Here is a 22,834-nt window from a genome sequence, read left to right on the forward strand (position 1 = left end):
GGACTCTTGGTTACCCCATAAGGGAAAAGGAGTAGTTTGTTTTTTTCTTACAACATTATTTTTAATGACAGTTTATAAATATTCTTATGAATAGATACAATAAAGGCAACTGACCCATGTCTGAAGAAAGGCAAACAAACATTCCTTTTGGAAGATAATCGCATCATGCTTTATTTGTTTTCGTAAAAGATACAGTTGATTTCCTGTATAACCATAGGTTTGTTTATTTTCATTAATCTATTGCATAAAATCAAACAGAACTTGGTGGTAAGATATAAAAAAAGCATTTATTTAGGTTCATAACTTGCAGATTTTCTGCCCTTGGGGCCGGGGCCTCAGACCTGCCTCATCTCAGTTATTCTGTCTTCACAACGAGATATATTTTCTGTTTTATGTATTAAAAGGGATGAGGGAAAGTCAGGTCTCTGCCTAATGGTGAATGCACAGGATCGCATTGGTCTTGTGTGAACCTTCCCCAGTCGGAAAGCCCATGAACATTCCCTGACACGCGCAAGCCCCTCGGCCAATAGCGGACCAGGAAATGCAGGCGGCCAATGGCGGCCAGGTCCAATTTAATTCTAGCAGAAACGGCAAATCTCGCTAAAGAAGCAATCGCTCACGGTACAAAATTACGGTAATGGGTATTTTCGACGACGCGAAATTTTGTCAAAAGAATTGGTTTTGCATATGATCTTGGCAGTAACTGCAACTCAGTAAAAAAAGAAATAACAATTTTAACACAACTCATTCCGGAGCAGGGCGAAAATGTGGGGGGAATTACATGTAATTTGAGATTTCGACAAGAACTAGAACTTCCAGGCACTTTATATGATTTGATTTGTGTTTCTACTGAAATGAGGCTGCATTCTAATGTTGTTTTTTAATCTTGTTTTTAAGTTGTATTTTAATCAATTGTTTTTATAGCTGGTGTTAGCCGCCCTGAGCCTGGTCTTGGCTGGGGAGGGCGGGGTATAAATAATACTAATACTAATAATAAAGTTTTATTTATATCCCCCCCTCCCCAGCCGAAGCCGGGCTCAGAGCAGCTAACAACAATAAAAGTAACACAGTTTACATAAAATCACAATCAATTAATTGAAATACATTCTAAAATCAATTCATTCTAAAATCAATTCAGAATCAAATTGATGGCAATCATTGGGCTAGAGTTCTGTGAGGATTGCCAAAGGAGGGGGTCAGGCTGTGCCTTGGCCAAAGGCCTGGTGGAACAGCTCCGTCTTGCAGGCCCTGCGGAAAGATGTCAAGTCCCGCAGGGCCCTAGTCTCTTGGGACAGAGCGTTCCACCAGATCGGGGCCACAGCTGAAAAAGCCCTGGCTCTGGTTGAGGCCAGCCTAACCTCCCTGTGGCCTGGGACCTCCAAGATGTTTTTATTTGAAGACCGTAAGGTCCTCCGTGGGACATACCAGGTCCCGTAGGTACATGGGTCCTAAGCCGTATAAAAGCCAACCATGACTTCTCCATCTTCAGTTACAATGAGGACTAGTAGGGTGATCAATCAAAGGCTTTTCCCGGACAAGGTGTCCGTCAAGGAGGAACTTAAAGGAGGAAAAAGCGGTTGGTTGCGGCATGGAAGCATAAATAAATCAAATGTAAAGAAAAAGGAATGTACCTTTTATCATATGTGGTGGTCGTGTAAGGGAGGCCTAGGCAAACTCCGGCCCTCCAGATGTTTGGGACTACAACTCCCATCATCCCTAGCTAACAGGACCAGTGTTTTTTATACCTTACTAGTCTATAGGCAACTTCATTTTTATTATTCTTTCCCATTAATTATCAGTAGAAATTTTCACTTTATAATTTCCTTAAACTCCCATCCTAATCTCCAGTCCTAATCTGTCAGGAGATTTGTGTAATTACAGTACTTTTAAAGATATTCTTTAAACGTTATCCAATCTTTACTAAATTTCCGGCCGGAATTTCCTCTTATTCTCCCAGTCATCCTTGCAAGTTCCAAATATTCCATCGTCTTTGCTTGCCAATCAGTTTTTGCGGGGATGGCATCGCCTTTCCAATTTTTTGCTATTAAAATCCTCGCCGCTGTGGCTGCGTACATAAAGAGGGTTCTGTGGGGTTTTTTGTAGATCGGTGGATATAATACCTAACAAAAAGGCTTCAGGGTTGTTGTTTTTCGAAACGAGAATTTGAAGATCTTTTTGAGTTCCTTGTATATTATGTCCCAAAATTCTCTTATCTTGGTGCAGTACCACCACATGTGCATAAAGGTACCAACTTCCTTCCTGTTTCCTCTAGAGGCCCAGCTCCATCTCACACATCCAAGAGAACCGGCGAGAGCAGTGGTTGTCGTTCCAAAGGCCGTTGGAATAAGCCTGGACACAGTCCTCTCCGCCTCCCAGTCCGTGGCCGTACCAGTGGTCCGGCTGCCCTTCAGCCCAGTCCCTAAAACAACAGAACCAAAAAATCCATCATTTGCAGTGTTCTTGAAAGGAGGGATGGGGAAGACATTTAATGCATCGCTGATGTTACGATATACGATACGATATACGATATCTTTATTGTCATTGTCCCATACAGAACAATGAAATTGGAAAACTACATAAAACATTCAAAAACCCCTAAAAACTCTGAAACCCCATTTCAAAATACACTATACTATACTATAAAAACCCCTAAAAACTCTGAAACCCCATTTTAAAATACTATACTATAAAATACACTATACTATAGAGAAGTTGTTCTCCGATTTAGGTAGAAAAAGGTAAAGGTAAAGGATCTCTGTGTGGGAATGTTCAGGAAGGCAGGAGAGGATATATTGTTTATTACTCTCTTTCCTAACTTGCGCTAGGGACGGGGGTGGTGCTGTGGGTTAAACCACAGAGCCTAAGGCTTGCCGATCAGAAGGTTGGCGGTTCGAATCCCCGCGACGGGGTGAGCTCCCGTTGCTCAGTCCCTGCTCCTGCCAACCTAGCAGTTCAAAAGCACACCAGTGCAAGTAGATAAAGAGGTACCGCTCCAGTGGGAAGGTGAACGGCGTTTCCGTGCACTGCTCTGGTTCGCCAGAAGTGGTTTAGTCATGCTGGCCACATGACCCGGAAGCTGTATGCTGGCTCCCTCGGCCAGTAAAATGAGATGAGCACTGCAACCCCAGAGTCGGCCACGACTGGACCTAATGGTCAGGGGTCCCTTTACCTTTACCTTTAACTTGTGCTAGCAAGTTATTTTACTTAGCAGAGTTTTAGAGTCCCACTTGGACTACTGCCACGCACTCTACGTGGGGCTACCTTTGAAGGTGACCTGGAAACTACAACTAATCCAGACTGCAGCAGCTAGACTGGTGACTGGGAGTGGCCGCCAAGACCACATAACACCAATCCTGAAAGACCTACATTGGCTCCCAGTACGTTTCCGAGCACAATTCAAAGTGTTGGTGCTGACCTTGAAAGCCCTAAATGGCCTCAAAGACCCAGTATCCTTGAAGGAGCATCTCCACCCCCATCGTTCTGCCCGGACGCTGAGGTCTAGCGCCGAGGGCCTTCTTGCAGTTCCCTCATTGCGAGAAGCAAAGCTACAGGAAACCAGGCAAAGGGCCTTCTCGGTGGTGGCACCTGCCCTGTGGAACGCCCTCCCATCAGATGTCAAAGAGATAAACAACTACTTTACATTCAGAAGACATCTGAAGGCAGCCTCTTGTGACAGAGCGTTCCACCAAGTTGGGGCCATGGCTGAAAAGGCCCTGGCTCTGGTTGAGGCCAGCCTAAGCTCCCTGTGGCCTGGGACCTCCAAGATGTTTTTGTTTGAAGACCGTAAGGTCCTCAGCGGCACATACCAGGAGAGGCGGCCCCATAGGTACGAGACTTCACCCCGAAAAGTACACAACTACATTTTCTCCCGAGACAGAAGGATTCCGGCATTAATTATTAGTGCCAAAACAGTCTAAGCAGCTTACGAGCATGAGAATAAATTACACGGGCGTTAAAATCTCCGCATCCAGAATTTAAACGCACAATGCAAATTGCCTTTTTTGGAACGTTCTGTAAAAGTGAGATATAGTCCTTCTTTCTTCTTTCTTTCTTTCTTTCTTTCTTTCTTTCTTTCTTTCTTTCTAACATAAGCTGAGCCTTGAGGCAGGAAGCTGAGGATATTGTGCGTTAGGGCAGGAGGCTGGGGTCTGAATGGGGAGAGAGGGGGGTGGTTTATGGGGAACTGCGCTGGCCAGGAGGCAAGAATCAGGGGTTGGGGGAAGTTTCAGAGCGGGAGGGTGGAGGGGTTGGAAGAAGAGGCAGGCCAGGAAAGTGTAGGACAGGCGCTGCCCAGCCTCTCCTGCACCAGAGCCAGAGGGGGAATGAAAAGAAAAGAGCAGAGGACTTTTCCAGGAGGGCGCCGTCTCCGGCTGCAGGAACACAGCCCGACAGGAGAAGGTATATAAACTGGCAGAATGGGAATCATCCCCTGTTGCTGAAACTTTGCCATAAAGCACAGAGCTGGGAATAGCCGCCATATGCTAGATCCATCTGGCTGGGTTTCCCCAGCCACTCTGGGTGGCTTCCAACAAAGATTAAAAATTGAATGTTATCTTTGGCGTTTCCGAGCACAATTCAAAGTGTTGGTGCTGACCTTGAAAGCCCTAAACGGCCTCGGTCCAGTATATCTGAAGTAGCGTCTCCACCCCCATCGTCCAGCTCCGAGGGCCTTCTGGCGTTTCCCTCACTGTGAGAAGCCAAGTTACAGGGAACCAGGCAGAGGGCCTTCTCGGTGGTGGCACCCGCCCTGTGGAACGCCCTCCCACCAGATGTCAAAGAGAAAAATAACTACCAAACTTTTAGAAGACATCTGAAGGCAGCCCTGTTTAGGGAAGCTTTTAATATTTGATGCATTACTGTATTTTAATATTTTGCTGGAAGCCGACCAGAGTGGCTAGGGAAACCCAGCCAGATGGGCGGGGTATAAATAATAAATTATTAGTAGCAGTATTATTATTATTATTATTATTATTATTATTATTATTGGCACTTTCCCCCAGAGTCTTGCTGGTCAAGCCTCGTGTGTATTTTATTAATCAGAGTCCAATAATTCCTTGCTTTTGGGACGCAATCCTTCTTTGCTTTTGGGGGATTTCTTTAGCTGCGATGACAGGACTGCAGAGGGTTGGGTAGAGTGGGAAACAGCCGCGTCTGTGCATGGGGCATCAAACTCACTCTTGCTGGAGCATGTAAGAAGTCCCGTCCACCCACTTCCAGACTCCCGTGACGTCCGTCAGGCCGATCCATATGTCAACGGACCTCCAGCGCTGACTCACGAATCTCTGGAGGGGGGGGAGAAACGTCGCTGCATGTCAAAGAACAAGCAGGCAATAAATCACACCGTTCAAAGTCAGAGTTAACCCTTTATTAGCGAGAACAGGGCCGGATTTGGGTTTGACGAAGCCCTAAGCCACTGAAGGTAATGGGGCCCTTTCTATGTCCAGCTGTCCTTTGCCAACAACAAATTGTCACTGTTTTTTTGTGTTGAATATATGCCATATGGTCGTTTATGGACCTCATAGGTACCTCAAGCCCTTTGAACATGCAGAATGTAGGCACCCTATATATAGAAAGGAGCAAACCTGTGATATTTTAGGGAGCAGGCCAGCAGGCGGGGCCCACGACTTACATCACAGGAGAATAAAAAGTAAAGATAAAAGTACCCCTGACCATTAGGTCCAGTCGCAGATGACTCCATTGTCTTTTGCTTACCTGTGTTAAGGGCTTATTTGTGTCTGAATAGGGTGAGCCTAGATTCAGGAATTAAAGCATTAACCATCACAAAAGAATGGCCAGGCTGCCCAGGTAAAGCAATCAGGGACCATTATCAGGTATCCTGGCAGACAGGATTTCTGCTGTAGACCGCCTCCTTCTGTGATGTAGGTATGATGTTTTGGGCTACAGGGCCAAATGTCTATATAAGGGCAGGCACACCTTTGTTCTGGGTCCTCCTCCTTTCCTGCGTGTGAGGGGAGCACCCTGTTGCAACAGTTCAATAAAGATCAGGCTTACGAGCTGCTTTGCTTCTCAATATTCTCTGGTTGGCCTGTTATCTTCTCCGACCGATGGACAACCTGCAAAGGCCTCGGGCCAGTATACCTGAAGGAGCGTCTCCACCCCCATCGTTCTGCCCGGACGCTGAGGTCCAGCTCCGAGGGCCTTCTGGCGGTTCCCTCATTGCGAGAAGCAAAGCTACAGGGAACCAGGCAGAGGGACTTCTCGGTGGTGGCACCTGCCCTGTGGAACGCCCTCCCATCGGATGTCAAAGAGATAAACAACTACCTGACATTCAGAAGACATCTTAAGGCAGCCCTGCTCAGGGAAGTTTTTAATGTATTTTTGGTCTTTAGTGTATTTTTGGTCTTTGTGGAAGCTGCCCAGAGTGGCTGGGGAAACCCAGCCAGATGGGCAGGGTATAAATAATAAATTATTATTATTATTATTATTATTATTATTATTATTATGGCTCTTGTGTCCCCCATAAGGGAATAAGGGCAGATTTTTGTTTATTACAAAAGGAAAAGAAACCTTCGGGTAAAGGGTTGTTCAGTGAGGTGGGGAGAATTCATCTACCATATTTTTCGCCCTATGGGACGCACCTAGATTTGGGGGGGGGGAAATAAAGGGGAAAAAATTTATTCCCCCCCCGGCGCGGGGCTGGGGCGGGGGAAGCCCGAGCTTCCCCCCCCCCTCAGCCCCCAGAACGGGACCCAGAGCCATACCGACGCTGTGTGTAGCTTTGGCATTGCTCTGGGAGTTTGCGGGACTGGGGGCGGAGACCCCAGCCCCCAGAACAGGCTGCCACCCCAAGCCTCTCGCGCACGGCGGGACCTCCTGCCGGGCGCGGGAGGCTTGCGGACACCTTCCTGAAGCACGGGGCGTCCTACGGAGGGCGCTCCGTGCTCCGGGCTGGAGGTTGCTGCCCGCAAGCCTTGCGAGCCCGCGGGAACTCCCCCGGGGTCGCAAGGCTTGCGGATAGCTTCCTGAAGCCTGGAGAGCGAGAGGGGTCGGTGCGCACAAATGCCTCTCGCTCTCCAGGCTTCAGCAAAAGCCTGCATTCGCCCCATACAACGCACACACATTTCCCCTTCATTTTTGGAGGTGAAAAGGTGCGTTATATAGGGCGAAAAATACGGTAAGTGAGAGCGGGCCCATCGGCAAAGAGGAAAAAGCGCCGATGCGCCCATCTCAAGGACCGGCACGCCCCCAGGTGCACACAAAGACCTGACACCCTTTGCCACCCACCCCCCACCCTGGGACAGGCCTCCAAAACCCGCCCACCCACCACCTACTTTCTCTTGCGGCGAGTTGATGATCACCAGGTGAGCCTCTTTCTTTTCGCAGTCCAGCTTGGCCTGGTTCCAAGAAGCCGTGTCCTGAGACATCCAATAGCAGCTCTCCTCAAAGTTCTTCCAACCTTTTCGGCAGCACCCGGTTTTGCTCCCTATAGCGGACGGTGGAGGAGAGAGGAACGGTTCGAGGAGTTGTTACCTGCTTGCAAGAACTGCACCCTGTTAACAGGAAAATCCGAGGGCTCCCTTGGACGAAAACAAAGACACCAACCAAGATAGGTAAAGGTAAAGGGACCCCTGACCATTAGGTCCAGTCGTGGCCGACTCTGGGGTTGCGGCGCTCATCTCGCTTTATTAGCCGAGGGAGCCGGCGTTTGTCCGCAGACAGCTTCCGGGTCATGTGGCCAGCATGACTTAGCCACTCCTGGCGAACCAGAGCAGCGCACGGAAACGCCGTTTACCTTCCCGCCGGAGCGGTACCTATTTATCTACTTGCACTTTGACGTGCTTTCGAACTGCTAGGTGGGCAGGCGCTGGGACCGAGCAACGGGAGCTCACCCCGTCATTGCAGGGATTCGAACTGCCAACCTTCTGATCAGCAAGTCCTAGGCTCTGTGGTTTAACCCACAGCGCCACCTGCGTCCCTAACTTGGAGCAAAACAGCAGCCTGTAGGCTTGGCCTTTATTGAACTGTTGCAACAGGGTGCTCCCCTCACTTGCAGGAGAGAGGAGGGACCCAGAATAAATGGTGTGCAAGACCTTATAAAGACTTTTGAAATTGCCACCCTGTAGATCAAGACCACCCCCAGAAACATCACACCTACATCACAGAAAGGAGGGGTTGAGGGAGGAGTTGTGGTGGTAACCTGAGTGTCTTGTCACCTGGCTGGTTCCCCCTTTCCCCCTCCCCATGAGTACTTTCCAGGTGACAGAGGGGAGTTTCCTGCCCCCAGAGGGAAGAGCTGATCATTGTCCTTTGTTCCAGTCTGTGCTGAATCCACTCCCATATGCAAGTTCTTTGTGACCTGGATGGTCTTCTGTCTAGGACCATCAGGGTTGGCATAGCAACTGGGCAGGGCTCCTGTGGATGTGCTGGGCTGGCCTGTATCAAACCTTCCCCATTTTGGAGTCCTTCCTTCATGGAGTAAAATAAAAGTGGAACAGTGCAAATCCGATGTATGGTTGATTTTCTATGAATTTATAACAGAAGCGCAGCGTATGTAGTGTGTGAGTGTGTGAAGTTTGTACAAACTGAATGATTGGGGGGGGGTTTCCTGCTACAACCCATAACCCCCCCACCTCTGTGGGAGGGGGGAAATGTTTTCAGCACTATTATAAGAAAAAACTGCTCCTTTTCCCCTTATGGGGTATCCAAGAGTATAGCATGGGGAGGCAAACTAAGGCCCGGGGGCCGGATCCGGCCCAATCGCCTTCTCAATCCGGCCCGCAGACGGTCCAGGAATCAGCCTGTTTTTACATGAGTAGAATGTATCCTTTTATTTAAAGGAGATGAAATAAATGTGCGGTCTCTTACCATTGCTTCTCATCTCGACTAGCTCACAGCGGAAAGCTCTCGAGTCTTGCTTTAAGGTGTCCAACTGGCCTTCGACTTGCTTCTTGACTGGAAGAAAAGACAGAGGATAAAGGAGCGTATTGCAAAGGGAGCGAGGGAGAGTCGCAGCTGGGCCTCTGAGCTGCACACTTTCTTCCTGGCCAAATCCTGAGCACCTCGAGGAAGCCAGCGCCCCACCCAGGGCCGTCTTAAGCATATGCGGCACCGGGGTGCAAAGATCTGCCCAGCGGCCCCCCGCCACGTTGCCCAGAGTTGTCAACCTTTTTTTAGGTCGAAGGAGGAAGGAGGAACCCAGACCAATATAGACATTTTAATTCCCTGCCCTGGAGCTCAAAACCACCCCTCCATACATCATACATACATCACAGAAGGGGTGTAACCAGAAGGGGTGTAACCTAAGACCACCCCCCAGATACATCATACCTACATCACAGAAAAGGCGGTCTACAGCAGAAATCTGAGTGACTTGTTTATCCGACAGGTTACCTGTTTAATGGTCACTTGATTGGATTGCCTGGGGAGCCCGGCCAGTCTTTTGTAATGATAAATACTTAGTTCCTGAGCTAGGTCACAGACTCACACCCTATTCATATCCTAAATGTGCCCTTAAGACAGGATTTGTGAAGGAAAAAGACAATGGGGAGGTTTCCCACTTTGACCTTGCAAAGAAATAATTGAGGTCAATTTGTTCAGGACTTTTTTTCTGTGGGGTTTTCAGACATGTGGTTTATATATTTATGTGCATGTTTGTTTGGTACATTTATGAACATGTATTACATATCTATGGGGACGCGGGTGGCGCTGTGGGTTAAACCACAGAGCCTAGGACTTGCCAATCAGAAGGTCGGCAGTTCGAATCCCCATGACGGGGTGAGCTCCCATTGCTCGGTCCCTGCTCCTGCCAACCTAGCAGTTCGAAAGCACACCAGTGCAAGTAGATAAGTAGGTACCACTCCGGTGGGAAGGTAAACGGAGTTTCCGTGCGCTGCTCTGGTTCGCCAGAAGCGGCTTAGTCATGCTGGCCACATGACCCGGAAGCTGTACACCGGCTCCCTCGGCCAGTAAAGCGAGATGAGCGCTGCAACCCCAGAGTCGGCCACGACTGGACCTAATGGTCATGGGTCCCTTTACCTTTATTACATATCTAAGACCTTAAAATTCTTATCGCAGCGGCAACTGAGCAAAGCCAGGTCCTTCATGTGAGCAGAATGCGCTGGGCGCTAATCCCAGGTGTGCAGTAGCTGCAGTGCTCTGACGGGCTCGGCTTTGATCGGCAGCGGCTGTCGACTCTTCCCAATCCCAGACTCCAAATCTCGGCCCCAGACTTCCGGCCTGGCGCCCCTGAGAGCCCGGCAGCCGGGTGTCCCGCACCCCTAGCACCTATGGGTAAGACGGCCCTGGGCCCACCAAACTCCCGAGCTAGCACAGCGGAGCCGCAGGTCTCTCGGCGAGATCTGAGGCCAGAGCGACTGTGCTGGTTCTGGGGGCTAACCAAGAGGCGAGGTCCGAGTGCAGTCTGAATTCGAGGGTGCGGTATGGAGGCTGTCCGTCAAAGCTGTAGCTGGCTCCAAGGTAGGGAGTCGGGTGAGGTCAGGAACTCTGGCAGAAGAGCAGGACAGGGTGCAGGCAGGAACAGGCTACCATCAACGTTGCTCCCGCAACCTGGGACTGGGGCTGACTGGCTTTTATCTGCCCCAAGGCATAGGGCGGCCCTGATCCTCAGGTGACTCGCCTCTCCTGGCCTCTCCTCCTGCGGGAACTTAGTTCCCTCCGCCTCTCTGCCCTGAGCCTCTGCAGCTCAGGAGAGGCTGGAGGGTTACTGGACCCAGAGGCAACCTCCTCTCCCCTGACGGGGCTGAGAGTGGAGCACCTGCAGGCAATGGGTCCTCCATCACCTCAGGAGCCAGAGCAGACTCAGCTTGTGCCTGCACCTGAGGACCCAGCACAGGTGAGGACCCTTCAGGCTCAAGCCCCAGCCCCGGCTCAGCTGGTTCTGGAGGCGTGGACTCCTGTGCAGGCTGGGATTCCTCAGGTTCAGCCTCCGAGTCCGAATCCCAGGCCATCACAGCAACTCAGGTTCAGCGAAGGACGCTTTGCTTTTCCCAGCAGCGCAGCTCAGGTCTTTGTTCGTTTGTTTGCCAGGCCCAAGGTCTGAGCTCTGGTGTGCTTTCCTCCCGCCCCTCGCCAACCAAGATTACAAAGCACCCTGTTGCAAGCAGCAAGGTGCAAAGGAGGCATTGGAAATATATATACACACACAAATAAAGCTGTATTCGACGGACGAAAGGATATATGATGTCTGACACGATTGAGAATCGTGGAGCCAGAGACGGAGAATTTTAAAGCGTTAAAATCGAGATGTGGGAAATATGGAAGCAACAAGGAAAGGCAGGACTGAGAGGTGGAGCTATGCTTCAGAGGTCCAGACTATGGGGAGCTCCGAAAAATCAACAATTATAATTTGGATTATAATTTGGTCTTTTTTTTTTTTAATTGGATTATGATTGGATATATTAATTGGATGCTTTTTATTGGGAAATTAATAAAAATGTTTTTTTTAAAAAAGGAGACGGGGAAGGGGGTCTCGCACCCACACCACGTATTGCATGCTCATTCAGGGGGGCCACCCACCTTTCTCCATCTTCGAAACCTGGTCGTTCATCGTTTTCTCCAGCGCGGCCAGTTTCGTTCTGGTGCTGTTCCCTGGAATCGGAAACACGGCGGCGATGTGAAAAACTTGCCCCTGTTTGCGCTTCTTCTTCTTTCCTCCTCCCTCCCCAATCCACTTTCCTTGTGTGTCGCGTCTTTCAGATTGGATGCCGAAGCACAGAGACCACCTTTGCAAGCTTTTTGGGAGAGCTTTTTGGTGGCTGACATGCAGGGCGAAAGGGCTTTCGTTGGAGGAAGGCAGCGGACCAATAAAAGGATGCCCAATGTCTCTGTGCAATCCGCTCTAACCACTGGGGCTCAGCACCTCCTCCTGTTCCTCCCATCCCCTCACTTACTCTTCTCTTGGATGCTGCTGAGCCCTGCTTTCACCGTCAGGTTCAAACTCTTGAGAGCCTCCTTCGCCGCCCCTTGATCTCCGCTGAAACGAGCCCCTGGGGGGAAGCAGATGAAGAGCAAAATTTGAACTCTTTCCCTTTCACACACGCTCACCCCTTCTTTCTTGGCACGGATGCTTGGCGCACGCTCGTCTCCTGCTTGACACACTCCCTTCACCACAGTTTACAAACATAAGAACTGCAGAATCATAGAATTAGAATTAGACATCATGCGAAAGGCTGGGCTGGATGAATCCCTAGCCGGAATTAAGATTGCCGGAATAAATATCAACAACTTCACATGACACAACCTTGATGGCAGAAAGTGAGGAGGAATTAAAGAACCTTTTAGTGAGGGTGAAAGAGGAGAGCGCAAAATATGGTCTGAAGCTCAACATCAAAAAAACCTGAAGATCATGGCCACTGGGCCCATCACCTCCTGGCAAATAGAAGGGGAAGAAATGGAGGCAGTGAGAGATTTTACTTTCTTGGGCTCCATGATCACTGCAGATGGGGACAACAGCCAGTCCGCCTCTTCGTGGCCCCCTGGACCAGAGCACGCCAGGCCCTCCTGTCTTCCGCTGCCTCCCGCAGTTTGGCCAAACTCATGCTGGTAGCTTCGAGAACACTGTCCCACCATCTCGTCCTCCGTCGTCCCCTTCTGCTTGCGCCCTCCATCTTTCCCAACATCAGGGTCTTTTCCAGGGAGTCTTCTCTTCTCATGAGGTGGCCAAAGTCTTGGAGCCTCAGCTTCAGGATCTGTCCTTCCAGGGAGCACTCAGGGCTGATTTCCTTCAGAATGGAGAGGTTTGATCTTCTTGCAGTCCATGGGACTCTCAAGAGTCTCCTCCAGCACCAGAATTCAAAAGCATCCATTCTTCGGCCATCAGCCTTCTTTGTGGTCCAGCTCTCACTTCCATACATCACTACTGGGAAAACCATGGCTTTAACTATATGGACCTTTGTTGGCAAGGTGATGTCTCTGCTTTTTAAGATGCTGTCTAGGTTTGCCATCACTTTTCTCCCAAGAAGCAGGCGTCTTTTAATTTTGTTGTCACCATCTGCAGTGATCATGGAGCCCAAGAAAGTAAAATCTCTCACTGACCTATATTAAAGGGGCAAGAGGGAATCCTTCTCCCTGTCTCCAGAAAAGTAGCTTGCCTACAGACACATTTCTTTATTTTATTTTATTTTATTTAAATGCCCTGTCCTCCCAGACTCCCAAGACTTTGCAAATTTTATTACTGGAAAGGGGGGGGGTGGAAACGCAGGTGGCAGCAATTCAATTAAGAGGGACGATGTCTGCAAGATAAGCTGTTTTGGGGCCCTTGGAACAGCGATGGTAAAACCACCGCTTGGCAAGGCTAAGTTAATTAATTGGCGCAGTGGGAGCAAGAAGGCGGCGTCCCAGGCGAGCTCTGTAATGAATTTTTTTCCATTTTGGCAGTTTCATAGCTTTGAAATCCCTTCCTCCAGGTTGGAGCACTTTAAGGTCAGAGCAATTGGAAGCGATGGGAGGAAGCCGGGCGGAGGTTCAAGAGGAACTTTTTAATTAGTGAGAAAGCTGGGCATCCCCTAAAAAACCCCAGAATGAAATCCAGTAGAGATACATTCTGCATCTAATTTGTCAAAAAAGGGACGCAGGTGGCGCTGTGGGTTAAACCACAGAGCCTAGGACTTGCCGATCAGAAGGTTGGCGGTTCAAATCCCCGCGACGGAGTGAGCTCCCGTTGCTCGGTCCTACTTCTGCCAACCTAGCAGTTCGAAAGCACCTCAAAGTGCAAGTAGATCAATAGGTACCACTCCGGCGGGAAGGTAAACGACATTTCCGTGCGCTGCTCTGGTTCGCCAGAAGCAGCTTAGTCCTGCTGGCCACATGACCTGGAAGCTGTACGCCGGCTCCCTCGGCCAGTAAAGCGAGATGAGCGCCACAACCCCAGAGTCGGTCACGACTGGACCTAATGGTCAGGGGTCCTTTTTAATTTGTCAAAAAAGAGAAAAGAGAAGGAGGGAGGACGCACACACACAAATGTCTTTAGGCACCAGGTGAAAACATTCCCCTGGAAATGTGGGCATCCGATGAATGTTGAGAGATTCAGGACAGTGTGATAGCAATTTTGAGGTCTTAGATAAAGGTAAAGGGACCCCTGACCATTAGGTCCAGTCATGGACGACTGGGGTTGCAGAGCTCATCTCGCTTTACTGGCCGAGGGACCTGGCGTCCAGCTTCCAGGTCATGTGGCCAGCAGGACTAAGCCGCTTCTGGCGAACCAGAGCAGCGCATGGAAACGCCGTTTACCTTCCCGCCGGAGCGGTACCTATTTATCTACTTGCACTTTTGACGTGCTTTCGAACTGCTAGGTTGGCAGGAGCAGGGACTGAGCAATGGGAGCTCACCCCGTCGCGGGGATTTGAACCGCCGACCTTCTGATCGGCAAGTACTAGGCTCTGTGGTTTAACCCACAGCGCCACCTGCGTCCCTTTTGAGGTCTTAGATATATGTTAAATGTTCATAACCAACCAAGCATGTACATAGATCAGCACAGGAAGACCGACCTGAAACCATTTTGATTCCCAAACTGAGCAAATGTTTTCTCTGTGTGAAAATGTTTTCTCTGGGTGAAAATGTCGAGCAATGCTAAATAATAATAATTAATAATAATAATATGACTGCAAATACGTGGCAATCCTTTCTAATGATTTCTCTGCAATTTCCCACACAGTTTACTTACCAAGCAAAACTAAATTAAAATTCATCTAACCAAAATGGAATTCCTGAGCCATTTCACAACTTTTAAGGACCCCCTAAGCTGAAAAATTCAACATGCCCTAGCGAGGTGCAGTCCCAAATTTCTGGAGGCCGAGGGCACCAGGTTGGGGAAGCCGGCCTCTGCGCACCCAATCCCCCACTTCCTTTCCCCCAATGCTGTGACGCCCATCACTCACTCTGGACGCCAAGCAGAGCCACCGAGAGAGTCAGGACAAAGCAGAATCCCATCAGGACCAAGACGAGGCGGTTGGTGGGGCAGATCCGGCGCCAGGGCGACTGGAACGGAGGCAGCGCTGTGGGGAGGAAAAGAGGGGTGGCTCTTGGGTCTACTCTCAGTCTCCTCTTCCCCAGGCTAAACATCCCCAGCTCCCTCGACCGTTCCTCATCAGGGTTTCACAGGGTGTGAAAGAAGGGCTTTGCACCTTGCCCGGCAGAGAAATTGCCCACCTTGTGCCCCTCCTGGGCAACGACCACCCACTCGTGACTCCCGAGCCTCCCCTGATCTGTCAAAAAAAAGGGGGCAGGAGAAATGTACCGCCGGACGTCCCCGGTTCCCCTTCGGTAGCAGTGGCAGTCAGCAGCCCGGAGCCAGCCTGGTAGCGCAGCTGGCTCTGGCTGGCTTCAGGAGCTGCCTGCTGCCGTGGCACCTGCCGTTTTTCCTCGCCGGAAGTCCCCTTGTGATATGTTGCACACAAGACACATCATTTGGGGACTTTTGGCGAGGAAAAATAGCAAGCGCCAAGGCAGGGGGCTGCTCCTGAAGCCAGCCAGAGCCAACTGCGCTACCAGGCTGGCTCCGGGCTGCTGAGGCTGCCGCTGCCACATTTCCCGGGGACAGATCTGCAAATCCGGGAACTGTCCCCGGCAACCGGGGACGTCTGGTAACCCTAGTATAAGCCAAACAAGCTATAGCTTAGGGCCCCACTCTCTTGGGGGCCCCAAAAAAATTAAAGGGGAAACAACTGGATGTACATATCCAAAATATAAGGTAATAATTGAATAAAATAAAACTTGCCTACAGCAACAGGGTTCTGTGTTGTGTAGTCTCCTAGGATGTCAGTCGTGGGCCCCGCCTGCTCCCTAAAATATCCCTGGTTTGCTCATTTCTATATAGAGGGTGCCTACATTCTGCTATTTATAATTGTTTGTAGTTTGCACCACATATTTACACCTATTATTATTTCATTTATAGCAAGTTTCTAGAGACTGGATGATGAGCCCTTGTAAATTGTGTTTCGAAAGGAACTTTTGTTATCGCCCAATGCCAATGTGTTTGCATTATGACGTTCGCTATGAGTTAAAAATCATTTTCAGTTAGAGCTTAATCAATATTTCACTACTAATATACTTCTTAATTGTATTTCAGTTCAACAATCACTTTGATAAAATACACACAGTTGACGCTCAGGCTGCGAACGTGATCCGTGCGGGATGCACATTCGCAACCCGCAGCGTTCGCAACCCGCGTCTGTTCATGTTGTGATTTAGCGCTTCTGTGCATGCGCGGCCACCGAAACCCAGAAGTAACACGTTCCGGTACTTACAGGTTTCGGCAGTCCGTAACACGAAAAAACACAACCTGAAGCAGCTGTAACCTGAAGTACCACTGTGATGTGCAAATGGCTTGAGATACCTATAACATCCATCAATGACCATATAGCATACCGTATTTTTCGCTCCATAAGACACACTTTTCCCCTCCTAAAAAGTATGCGGAAATGTGTGTGCGTCTTATGGAGCGAATGCAGGTGGGAGGCAGGCAGGAAAAGCCCCCAAAAGCCACACACAAGCTCTGCGCGGCTCTTGCGGGCTTTTCCTCAGGAGGGAGAAGGGACTGACATGGCCAGTCAGCCCCTTCTTCCTCCTTGTAGAAAAGCCCACAGGAGCCCCGCACTCCTTAAAGGGTGCGCGGCTCCTGTGGGCTTTTGCGGGAGGTGGGGGTAATGCCATAGCCGCGCACAGCCTCTCTCTGCCGGAGAGGTTGCGTGGGACTAAAGAAGCCATAGACCTGCGCAGCCTCTCCCGGCCTTCACTGAAGCCTGGAGAGCGAGAGGGGTCGTTGCGCACCAACCCCTCTCGCTCTCCTCCAGGCTTCCAAGGTAGCCGCCTGAAGGCGACTGAACGCACCTTGAACGGCACCTTGTTTTAGAGGGGGAGAACAAGAAAAAAAAAGTCTCCCCCTCTCTGTGCAGCGCCCCTTCAGCGAAGCGGCAGGAGGCGCTGGGCAGAGGGGGGGAGTTTTTTTTTTCTTGTTCTTCCCCTCTAAAACAAGGTGCGTCCTATGGTCCGGTGCATCCTATAGAGCGGAAAATATGATATATTCCACACAGAAAAACAGCGGCAATTTGTTGTTGACAAAGGACAGCTGGACATAGAAAGGGCCCCATTACCTTCAGTAGCTGAGGGCCGCGTCAAACCTAAATCCGGCCCTCCCCACACCCAGTCCGATGGGCCGGCCCCGCTCCATCACTACTGCGTACCTCTCCCGAAGTGCTGCCCTCTTTCTCCTGGCACATCCAGGCTTTGGAGATCTTCGTACTCTTTGGCCACGCTGGGTTCGGGAGGAGGGTCCATGTCAATGGAGGTGGAGCGAGGTGGAATATCCGGTGGGACCTGAAAGCTGCAAAGATGAACGGGGAGTTGGGTTTTCCTGCATTGCAGCGGGTTGGGCTGGATGACCACTGGGGTTCCCTTCCAACTCAGCAACCCTCAGACTCCCTCGCTTTCCTCTCTTCGGGTTTACCTTTTTCTCGCCCGGTGTACTTTCCGCCCATATTCTTTTTTATAATAATGTATAAAGATACATTTTTATTTATACCCCGCCCTTCCCGAGCTCAGGGCGGCTAACAACAGATTTAAAACACTTAAATGATGCAATGAAAAAAACAGCATAAAATACAGTATGAAACGTGAATAACAATAAATTCAGAATTCAAAAATCAATTTAGGGGGTTCAAAAACTGGGCTCAGGGTGGCTAACAACAAATTTAAAACACCTAATTATAAAAGCAGCATAAAATAAGTATAAAAACATGAATGACAATAGAATTCAAAAATCAGTTTAAGGGAAATAAGCATTAGATGATCCCCAGGGCTAGCTGGCTAAATTAGTCCTCTTTGGGCCAGTGAGGAGACCAGGGGAGAATTAGCTGTGGGATCCCAGAGCGGGTAATCTTCATAAAAATAATAAATAATAAATTTTATTTATATCCCGCCCTCCCCAGCCAAGACCAGGCTCAGGGCGGCTAACACCAAATATAAAAACAATTGATTGAAATACAGCTTAAAAAACAAGATTAAAACACAAGATTAAAACATGAAAATTATTAAACATTAAAAGCTTCCCTAAACAGGGCTGCCTTCAGATGTCTACTTGCTTGTCAAAAGAAGTTGTCATCTCCCTGGCACGGAGCGGGTCCTTCCACCGGGTCGCTCTCTAGTTGGGGGGCCACGGGCGCTTCCGAAAATCACAGCTCCCTCTTCTCCCCGTCGAAAACGTCGACCTGGGCAAAGTTTGGACAAAGTCACGACCTGCCAACGAACCGATTTCCCAATCGGCGCCAACCTTCCCTGGCCAAAAGCGGGCAGGTTTGCGGGTGCCCAGGGGGCAGGATTGCCACGGGGCGAGCTGCCACGGAAGAGGGATGGGGGCGAGGTTTTGGGGCATCTAGGATGGCCTGGCTGTCCCCCTTTTACCTCCTCCCTCTTTTTTCCGAGTCAAAAATTTCAGGCCCTCATCCTGTTCCTGACCACCGCGTGGCTGAATGACCTTTGCTCTGTCAATATTATTTCTCCCAAAAGCGGCTTTTCCAAAATGCTACCACCCCACAGAAAGTTGGGGGGGGATTTTCAGATGGATGGTGTAATAAAAAAATTAAGGTCTTTTTTATATATATATATAAATTTTTTAGTTTTTTAACATATCATTTCCAACAGTAATTAAACATACTTTTACATCTTATTCAACTTTTTTTGACTTCCATCAGCCCTGTCTGAAAATTTCTTATTTTCCTTCTTACATTTCAAACTCAGAACCAATATCTCTATCTTTTTCTACTTTGTAACACTTTGTATATTTCTCCTTACAAAACCTTTTGTAGTCCTACTAGTGTAATTTGTTGGTTACAGTTGCTCTTCAGATAATTCATATACTTCTTCCAATCTTCTGTCTCTGGTCCCACAGGTTTCGAATCCTTTTTTGTCTTATTCTGCATAGTCCATTAATTTCGTCAGGTAAGCAAAAGGCAATGGAAAGGCTTTTCCCCATTTCCTCCTCCTTGCAGAGAAACATTTGAGGTCAATTTGGGAGAGTCCAAGTGGCTTCAGGATTGCTCTCCCATACTATTTCAGACACGTGGTTTATATACTTATGTATGTATTTGCCTTGTACATTTGTTGTTATTTAGTTGTTTAGTCGTGTCCGCATCTTCGTGACCCCTCTTTGAGCTTACTTCTGAGTAAACCTCCCTAGGATTGGGTTGCATATCCATTTCAACTCAGTTGGACAGAGTAAACCTGAATAGAACCAGCACCAGAACCATGCCCACTTTAAAAATGCAAAAATATTCTTTGCTTAAAGTTTAGAAAAATCCCCAAGAAATAATTCTTTGCAGAGGGCCTTAATCCTGACCACCACATAGGGGTTAAATCAAGGATTTTTTTAGCTGAGAGGTGAAAAAAGTGAGAATAGCTTAATTGGCAGAATAGGAGATTCTTAATCTCAGGATTACGAGTTTGAGTTCCACGTTGGGCAAAAAATTCTTGCATTGCTTTTTTTGCTAGGAATTATAGGATGTTGTTGTTTAGTCGTTTAGTCGTGTCCGCCTCTTTGTGGCCCCCTGGACCAGAGCACGCCAGGCCCTACTGTCTTCCACTGCCTCACGCAGTTTGGTCAGACTCATGTTTGTAGCTTCAAGAACACTGTCCCACCATCTCGTCCTCTGTCGTCCCCTTCTCCTTGGGCCCTCCATCTTTCCCAACATCAGGGTCTTTTCCAGGGAGTCTTCTCTTCTCATGAGGTGGCCAAAGTCTTGGAGCCTCAGCTTCAGGATCTGTCCTTCCAGTGAACATTTATGTACATTTATGAACATTTAATTTATATATGGGACGCGGGTGGCGCTGTGGGTTAAACCACAGAGCCTAGGGCTTGCCGATCAGAAGGTCGGCGGTTTCTCTTTCTGGGAAGGTAAAACACAACCATCTAGTGAGTGACTAGTGGGGTGCCACAGGGATCTGTCTTGGGTCCAGTCTTATTCAACATCTTTATCAACGACTTGGATGATGGACTCAAGGGCATCCTGATCAAATTTGCAGATGACACCAAACTGGGAGGGGTGGCTAACACCCCAGAGGACAGGATCACGCTTCAAAACGACCTTGAAAGATTAGAGAACTGGGCCAAAACAAACAAGATGAATTTTAACAGGGAGAAATGTAAAGTATTGCACTTGGGCAAAAAAAATGAGAGGCACAAATACAAGATGGGTGACACCTGGCTTGAGAGCAGTACATGTGAAAAGGATCTAGGAGGTCTTGGTTGACCACAAACTTGACATGAGCCAACAGTGTGACGCGGCAGCTAAAAAAGCCAATGCAATTCTGGGCTGCATCAATAGGAGTATAGCATCTAGATCAAGGGAAGTAATAGTGCCACTGTATTCTGCTCTGGTCAGACCTCACCTGGAGTACTGTGTCCAGTTCTGGGCACCACAGTTCAAGAAGGACACTGACAAACTGGAACGTGTCCAGAGGAGGGCAACCAAAATGGTCAAAGGCCTGGAAATGATGCCTTATGAGGAACGGCTAAGGGAGCTGGGCATGTTTAGCCTGGAGAAGAGGAGGTTAAGGGGTGATATGATAGCCATGTTCAAATATATAAAAGGATGTCACATAGAGGAGGGAGAAAGGTTGTTTTCTGCTGCTCCAGAGAAGCGGACACGGAGCAATGGATCCAAACTACAGGAAAGAAGATTCCACCTAAACATTAGGAAGAACTTCCTGACAGTAAGAGCTGTTTGACAGTGGAATTTGCTGCCAAGGAGTGTGGTGGAGTCTCCTTCTTTGGAGGTCTTTAAGCAGAGGCTTGACAACCATATGTCAGGAGTGCTCTGATGGTGTTTCCTGCTTGGCAGGGGGTTGGACTCCATGGCCCTTGTGGTCTCTTCCAACTCTAGGATTCTATGATTCTATGATTCTAACCATCACTGTATCCCATAATTTCACACTCTACAGATTTACAATTCTACAAATATATCAATAATAAAATTTCATTGATTGACTTCCAAGATTAAATCTTGTAGCAGCCTGGGTGTTTCCGATGCTGCTATAGCATCAGGGCCAAACTGCCTTTGCAAATATGTGTTTCACTGGTTAATCTGTACTTTTACTTGCAAAGTCTTATATTCCACAAATTTGTAATTTTCATCAATTAATTGATTCAATGGCAAACCGCTTTGATTTAAAAAAAAAAAATTATTACCACCCACCAGTGTATAAATCTTGTGAAATTTAAAAGTTTAGCTCTCTGGAAGGACCTGAAAAGTCTAATTATTCTGATCATTGGCTACACCTGTGACTCTCAGGTGAAACTCCAGGTAGGTTTTCCCCCAATCAATCACATCCTGGCCATTTCAGGCTGCAAAATTAAAGTGGATTCCTTCTATTTCCAGGACCCCCAAAATGTGTCAGACTTCCTGCAATAAAGGAAACTGATAGTATATTGAAAACAAAATTTTTTTTTCCTTCCAGTAGCACCTTAAAGACCAACTAAGTTAGTTCTTGGTATGAGCTTTCGTGTACCTGAGGTATCTGAAGAAGTGTGCATGCACACGAAAGCTCATACCAAGAACTAACTTAGTTGGTCTTTAAGGTGCTACTGGAAGGAAAAAAAATTTTTGTTTTGACTATGGCAGACCAACACGGCTACCTTTCTGTAACTGATAGTATATTGGAAAGTTTGGGGTGACTATTAAGGAGTGCAATATTTTATAACCCTCCCTGCAAACGAATACGAATGAATAATATGCGATAAATAGCCGATAGCATTTCATCTCCTTGCAAACAAGCCACAGGCTGAAATCTTTCTCTTTTTTTAAATAAATCATTTTTATTAATTTTTGCATATGTTTTCCAAACAAAACTTCACATCACCTTCATTTTGGCTATTATAGCCTGAGGCTTCCATCAATTTTGTCAAGTGACTTTCAAATCTGCTATCTATTCTTGCGTTTTGTTATTATAATTAATGCTTTTCAACTTCCTTTCCGAATTATTTCCTTCCGAAATCGTTTTACAATAATTTATACAGCCCCCCTTACAAAACTTCTTGTAAACCTACAAGTGATGTTACATTAATGCTATTTTTTTTCAAATAAGTCATATATTTCTTCCAATCCTTAAAGTTCTGGTCTTTCTGGTTTTGAATTCTCCCAGTCAATTTTGCCAGTTCTGCATACTCCATCAGTTTTATTTTCCATTCCTCCTTTGTTGGTAATTCTTCCTGTTTCAATCATTGGGCTAGTAATACTCTCGCTGCTATAACTGCATATAAAAACAGATTTTTGTCTATTCATTTCTGTACCTACAATGCAAAGTAAAAATGCTTCTGTTTTTTTTGTTGTTGTTTTTTTTTGCAAATGTATATTTCAACATTTCCTTCATCTCATTATATATATATATAGAATCCCAGAAGCATTTTATTTTCTTACAATCCCACCCCATGTGGTAAAAGGTACCTTCTTTTTCTTTACATTTCCAACATTTATACATTTTGGCCAACTTTACTGGTGTCACGGGCTGCAAGCTGTTTGAGCTTACTTCTGAGTAAACCTCTCTAGGATTGGGTTGCATATCCATTTCAACTCAGTTGGACAGAGTAAACCTGAATAGAACCAGCACCAGAACCATGCCCACTTTTAAAATGCAAAAATATTCTTTGCTTAAAGTTTAGAAAAATCCCCAAGAAATAATTCTTTGCAGAGGGCCTTAATCCTGACCACCACATAGGGGTTAAATCAAGGGTTTTTTTAGCTGAGAGGTGAAAAAAGTGAGAATAGCTTAATTGGCAGAATAGGAGATTCTTAATCTCAGGGTTACGAGTTTGAGTTCCACGTTGGGCAAAAAATTCTTGCATTGCTTTTTTTGCTAGGAATTATAG

At 47.7% G+C, this 22,834-nt stretch overlaps 1 protein-coding gene across 1 annotated transcript; it reads right to left on the reverse strand.

Moving 5' to 3' along the window:
• Positions 1–141: 141 nt before the first annotated feature.
• On the reverse strand, positions 142–17,385 carry LOC128399237 (asialoglycoprotein receptor 1-like; the record flags this gene model as incomplete). The annotated part of the gene is made up of 8 exons (XM_053360476.1): positions 142–2,419; positions 5,176–5,282; positions 7,293–7,444; positions 8,827–8,913; positions 11,497–11,568; positions 11,871–11,966; positions 14,856–14,972; positions 17,160–17,385. Coding segments are annotated over 8 exons (1,008 nt in total), but the record flags the coding sequence as incomplete, so codon positions are not given.
• Between the last annotated feature and the right edge of the window lie 5,449 nt (positions 17,386–22,834).

Source organism: Podarcis raffonei, chromosome 13 (assembly GCF_027172205.1).
Source record: "Podarcis raffonei isolate rPodRaf1 chromosome 13, rPodRaf1.pri, whole genome shotgun sequence".
Taxonomy (NCBI): Eukaryota; Metazoa; Chordata; class Lepidosauria; order Squamata; family Lacertidae; genus Podarcis; species Podarcis raffonei.